Source organism: Caloenas nicobarica, chromosome 28, assembly GCF_036013445.1.
Source record: "Caloenas nicobarica isolate bCalNic1 chromosome 28, bCalNic1.hap1, whole genome shotgun sequence".
Taxonomy (NCBI): Eukaryota; Metazoa; Chordata; class Aves; order Columbiformes; family Columbidae; genus Caloenas; species Caloenas nicobarica.
In genome coordinates this window covers 4,735,542-4,741,886 of record NC_088272.1, presented here as the reverse complement: position 1 = coordinate 4,741,886, position 6,345 = coordinate 4,735,542, and the positions used below count along the sequence as shown (strand labels likewise).

General features: G+C 51.3%; 1 protein-coding gene across 1 annotated transcript; it reads left to right on the top strand.

Moving 5' to 3' along the window:
- Window positions 1–998: 998 nt before the first annotated feature.
- On the top strand, window positions 999–1,532 carry LOC135999413 (olfactory receptor 14J1-like; the record flags this gene model as incomplete). The annotated part of the gene is made up of 1 exon (XM_065652968.1): window positions 999–1,532. A coding segment is annotated over one exon (534 nt), but the record flags the coding sequence as incomplete, so codon positions are not given.
- Between the last annotated feature and the right edge of the window lie 4,813 nt (window positions 1,533–6,345).

Sequence of the window (6,345 nt, the reverse complement as noted above, 5' to 3'; positions counted from 1 at the left end):
CAATTGTTTGGATTAATGTGTTATAATTTGAATTTGAAGTCATTTTCATGGCAGCACAAAATGAAGCACAGGACAGATGAGTAAAATCCTGATGGCCACTTCTGCTGTCTGACTCTGCACTGAGCCAGACAAAGCTGAGCCTTTTTGCCTGTCCTGTCTCAAGACTCGTCACATTTTAAATCACAGAATAGAGGATTTCTCCCCCTAAAAAACCCCTGCTCACCTGATGTGGTGGTGGAAAATAAAAAAGCACAGATAAAATATTTAAAAAGACATGGTAATTGTCTCCTCTGCAGACCAAGCCCTTGACAGTCATGAGCACGGATATTAAACTTTTTCATTGAAGGTGGATTACATCTATCCATGTGAACATGGGAGCTGTCACAATCCAGCTCCCCTGTCTCCCCTGCAGCAGATCAAAGCTGGCTGATGGCAGCACACAGGCAGAGGTCCCGCTGTGCACAGCACACTCAGCCAGCACACAACAGAGAAAGGAAATGCATTTCAGTTGGGCTGATATCAGTGAAAAATGGTGTGGCTTTGCTAAGAGGAGTCTGTCCTAATTTAAAGTTGCTTTTTCTTTTTTTGAACAGAGCCCACATGCCAACAAACAGCAAATGTCCAACAGGAGCTCCATCACACAGTTCCTCCTCCTGGCGTTCACAGACACACGGGAGCTGCAGCTCTTGCACTTCTGGCTCTTCCTGGGCATCTACCTGGCTGCCCTCCTGGGCAACGGCCTCATCATCACCACCATAGCCTGTGACCAGCACCTCCACACCCCCATGTACTTCTTCCTGCTCAACCTCGCCCTCCTCGACCTGGGCTCCATCTCCATCACTGTCCCCAAATCCATGGCCAGCTTACTCTGGGATACCAGGGTCATTTCCTTTGCAGGATGTGCTGCCCAGGTCTTCTTTGTATGTTTCTTGTTTGGTGCAGAGTATTCTCTTCTCACTGTCATGTCCTACGACCGCTACGTTGCCATCTGCAAACCCCTGCACTACGGGACCCTCCTGGGCAGCAGAGCTTGTGTCCACATGGCAGCAGCTGCCTGGGCCAGTGGGTTTCTCAATGCTCTGCTGCACACGGCCAATACATTTTCACTGCCACTGTGCAAGGGCAATGCCCTGGACCAGTTCTTCTGTGAAATCCCACAGATCCTCAAGCTCTCCTGCTCAAACTCCTACCTCAGCGAACTTGGGCTTCTTGTGGTTACTCTCTTAGCAGTATTTGGGTGTTTTATTTTCATTCTTTTCTCCTATGTGCAGATTTTGAGGGCCGTGCTGAGGATCCCCTCTGAGCAGGGACGGCACAAAGCCTTCTCCACGTGCCTCCCTCACCTGGCCGTGGTTTCCCTCTATGCCAGCACTGGCATGTTTGCCCACCTGAAGCCCCCCTCCATCTCCTCCCCATCCCTGGACCTGGTGGTGTCTGTTCTGTACTCAGTGGTGCCTCCAGCAGTGAACCCCCTCATCTACAGCATGAGGAACCAGGAGCTCAAGGATGCCCTGTGGAAATTCATACCTTAGTGTTTTCTGAAGCAGGAAACTACCCATCTGCTACTATATAGCAGTTTTAATGTAACTAGTTACAGGTCCAGTCTCTAATCTGTATTTTCTGTTGTTATTGATGTTTTCTTTATTGTGATAACGTCATCCCCTCTCTAAATCACTTTCTGCTTTTCTTTTATAACTAATGGCTGTGTAAATGAGGAGCCGTGATCTGTGCGTATTTAAACAAAATAAAGGGTCCTGTAGTGACCTTTTTTTCACTATATCCTTCCTGCAAGGCCTGTTTGGAGCTGCATGGACAGCTCTTGTGCACATGGGAGGAGGGGAAAAGAGTCCAGCCTGGCAGCCCTGCCAGGGAGCACCAGCGCTTGGCCTTCCAGAGCTGTTCTCGTTCCACTCCCACACTCTCCTTCTCATCCCTTGTGTTGGTGCAAGGCCTGAGTGCTCTGGCAGCCTGGTCACCGTCCTGCTGTGTGTCAGTCCTGTGAGCGCAGGCAGGGACAGGCCATGGGCACTGCTGTGACAGAGCTGGCCTCAGAGCATCTTTCCAGAAAGAAAGGTGAAAGGCTTAGGTCTTCATTGAAACTTTTTCTCAAGAACCTTCTGAGAATGTGGCCTGAAGATCAAAACACCAGGGTACAGCTAAACAGTGTGTGTGTGCAGGGCTGGGCACACAGCAGTGTCCTCTCACAGCCAGGCCTCCTGCCAGAGACCTGCAGGACCAGCAGAGCAGGGGCTGGGCTGTGCCCCTGTGCACTGGACACCCCGTGGAAGCTGCCCCAGGGCATCGTCATGGACTGGCCCCTCACAACCTCCATTTCCAGCCCTGGCCTCCCTCCCCAGCTCACAGAGGTTGTTCTTCCCTCCATGGATGGACACTGAATGAGTAGGTCAGAAGTCCAAGTTTGTATTGTACAGATGAGATGTGAGCATGCACATAATGTACACGAGTTGACATGAACCCAAGTGAGCACAAATGCCATCAGTTATTCCAGGGGGTTCCATGAAGGCCCATGGGACAGACAGTGTCTCGAGGTCACTTCATGTTGAGAGTAACATCCCATGGGAAACCACCAGAATGCAGCACTGGGATGTGCTTCCTTGAACTGAGATCCCTCCCTGTGTCCATTCCACATGACATGGGACATCTCAGACGAATACAGAGCAGGGGGACACACCTTAGGGCTGAGGTACCTCCCATCCCTTTGGAGTGGCAACAGGAGGTTTTCATTGAACAGATAAGCTGTGAGCATGCACGTCATGTATGTGAGGTGAGAGGAACCTCAGGTGAGATGAGCCCAGGTGAAAACAAACAGCCATTCCTTGAGGTTCCATGGAGGCCTGTGGGGCAGACAGTGTCTAGAGCTCACTTCATGTTGGATGTTACATACCAGAGAAATCAGCCTAGATGCAGCACTGGGATATTTCCCCACTTAAATCGTTAGTAGGAAATATATTTGATAAGTTTAATAGAAGAGACATACATTCATCTGGTCAGGTCCTGGGCCATAGGCGTTTTATGGATGGGTATGGTGTGTTATGACATCAGCTGTGCCTCAGACACTCATAATCCAGTAAGCAGTATGTGACTGTGAAGGGGACAGTGAGGTTAGTTCTGTCTCTGGAGGTGACAGCCCAGCAGCAGGAACGTGGCTGGGAAAGAACCTCTGCATAAGTACCCACAGCCCCTACCCAGGAAGAGGCCTTGGAGACATGTTGTCATGTCCATCCCACCTGAGAACATGATGGACAGAAACAGGGACATGCTCATGTCTATCAGAGAAGCTGAAGGGCCAGCAGCAGTCATGGTGAGGTTACTTCTCTCTGGTCTAGTGGAAGACCACAAGAAGACTAACAGGTAGGGTTCCCTGCTTGATGGGCAGTTTCTGAGGTGGTATAGCTTTCCCAAGTAGTAGGAACAACCAGGAGAGGAAAAAAAAGCTACCAAGTGCAGATTGGGAAGTGGAGACTGGATATCAGGAGGAAAAAATGTCACTGGAAGGGCAGTGCTGTGGTGCAAGAGGCCACCCAGAGGGGGCTGGATCAGCCCATGGTTTGTGTTCAAAAGAACAGGCAGTGAGGGTGCAGACACATCAGTGAAGGGACAGAAATGCTGGGGTGAGAGCAGGTGGGGAAGCGAGATGGGTGTCTGCAGCCTGCAGGGAAAGAGGGGCAGGTGTAGGACCGTGTAGAACAGCCTGTGATGGAGATGGCAAAGGGCGCTGGTGAGGCTGGAAGGGACCAACAGGACCCAGGTCTTTGTCCCCTTGGCCATGGCAGTTGTCTCTGCCACTGAGGCCTGGGAGAAGACATGTTGTCCTCATGGCACTGGGGCCTTGTTGCCTCCTTGCAGCCCCATGGGGAAGCTGGAAGGTGTTGTACCAGCGTTGTCCTTCCCTCGGCCTTGCACACCCACATCCCACGGTCCCAGGAAGAGCCCTGAGCCGTGTGTGAGGGACAGGATCCCCCTTCCCATTGCCTGGGGCTCATGGCTTCTCCTTTCTGCTTCAGAGAGCAAACCAAGGGGTTTCTCAGCATCAGAGGTGAGGAAAACACTAAAAGGAGACCTCATGGTGGCTACAGCTTCCTCACAAGGGGAGAAGGAAGGGTAGGTACTGAGCTCTTCTCTCTGGTGACCAGTGACAGAACCCAAGGGAACAGCAGGACGATGTGCCAGGGGAGGGTCAGTTGGACATGAGGAAAAGGTTCTTCACCCAGAGGGTGCTGGGCACTGGAACAGGCTGCCCAGGGAGGTGTCACAGCCCCAACCTGACAGTGTTCAAGAAGAGACTGGCCAACGTCCTCAGACACACGGTGTGGACTGTGGGGTTGTCCTGTGCAGGGACAGGAGTTGGACTCAATGATCCTTGTGGGTCCTTCCAACTCAGGACATTCTATCATTCTATGGAATACTAGGTCAAAAGCCCATGTTTTCATTGTACAGATGAGTTGTAAACATACACATCATGTGCAAGTCCACTGTGTGCATGTGTTGAGATGAACCCAAGGGAGCGCAAATGCTTTCAGATATTCATTAGGGATCCATAAAGGTCAGTGGGACAGAGATGGTGTTCAGGGGTCTCTTCCAAGCTGCGTTATTCTAGGATTCCATGAATCTTTTCCTTGGAGAGCTCTTTCATGTCAGAATAGACAGAGGAAGAAGAAAAAAAAGAGACAGAAGCAGAGATAAAAAATGCCCCAGTGTAAATACAGCAGCTCCTCTGAGGAACGTTTCTCCACTCAAACCCTTGATAGGAAATCTATTAGATACATTTGATGAAACCAGCTTAGTTTTACCTGCTCAAACACTGGAGCACAAGGAGGGCGATGGCTGGGTACGATGCCATGTGCTCAGCTGTGTCTCAGGAACTCACAGTCCAGTAGGAAGCCAATGGCTGTGGAGGGGACTGTGAGTCACTTGTGCCCCTGCAGGGGACAGGCCAACAGCAGGAACAGGGCTGGGAAAGGGACTGGGAGGTCACACATACGAGACGAGCAATCGGGCCCAATCAGCATGGCTTTATGAAAGGCAGGTCCTGCCTGACCAACCTGATCTCCTTCTGTGACAAGGTGACCGGCTTAGCAGATGAGGGAAAGTCTGTCGTGGGGGAGTGAATCCGCCACACAGGCTGTGGATGTTGTGCACTTAGACTTCAGTGAAGCCTTTGACACCGTATCCCACAGCATCTCCTGGAGAAGCTGCAGCTCATGGCCTGGATGGTGTATCTGCGATGGATAAAGAACCGGCTGGAGGGCCGGGCCCAAAGAGTTATGGTGAACGGAAACAAACCCAGTTGGCGGCCGGTCACGAGTGGTGTCCCCAGGGCTCAGTATTGGGGCCAGTTCTGTTTAATCTCTTTACCAATGATTGGTATGAAGGGATCAAGTGCACTCTCAGTAAGTCTGCAGATGACACCAAACTGGGTGGGAGTGCTGATCTGCTGGAAGGTGGGAAGGCCACACAGAGGGACGTTGGCTGACTGAGGCCAATTGTCTGAGGTTCAACAAGGCCAAGTGCCGGGTCCTGCACTTGGTTTATAACAATCCCCTGCAACAATACAGGCTTGGGGAAGAGTGGCTGGAAAGCTGCCTGGTGGAAAAAGACTCGGGGGTGTTGATGGACAGCAGTTGAACATGAGCCAGCATGTGCCCAGGTGGCCAAAAAGGCCAATGGCCTCCTGGTGTGCATCAAGAATAGTGTAGTGGGCAGAACCGGGGCAGCGATCATTCCCTTGTACTCAGCGCTGGTGAGGCCACAACTCGAATCCTCAGTTCGGTTTTGGGTTCCTCACTATAACAAAGACCTTGAGGTGCTGGAGTGAGTGCAGAGGAGGGGACAAGGCTGTTGAGGGTCTGGAGCACAAGTCTTCTGAGCAGCAGCTGAGGGACCTGGGGGTGTTTAGCCTGGAGAAAAATGAGACTGAGGGGAGACCTTTTCACTCTCTACAACTACCTGAAAAGAGGTTGTAGCATGGAGGGTGTTGTTGTTCTCCTGAGTAGCAAGTGATAGGATGAGAGGAAATGGCCTCAGCTTGTGCCAGGGAAGGTTCAGAATTGATATTAGGAGACATTTCTTCATGGAAAAAGTTGTGAAGCAGTGGAACAGGCTGCCCAGGGAACTGGTTGAGTCACCATTCCTTGTTCCTTAGCCCAGCTTCTAGGAGGATCTGTTCCATGATCTTCCCAGGCACAGGTCAGAGGCTGACAGGTCAGTAGTTTTCAGGGTCCTCCTTTCTACAGCAGAAACACTGCCACACAGCGCAGCTTGAAATGGACATGAGGAGGAAGAAATGTCACTCAAAGGGTAGTGCTGTGGTACAAGAAATCATCC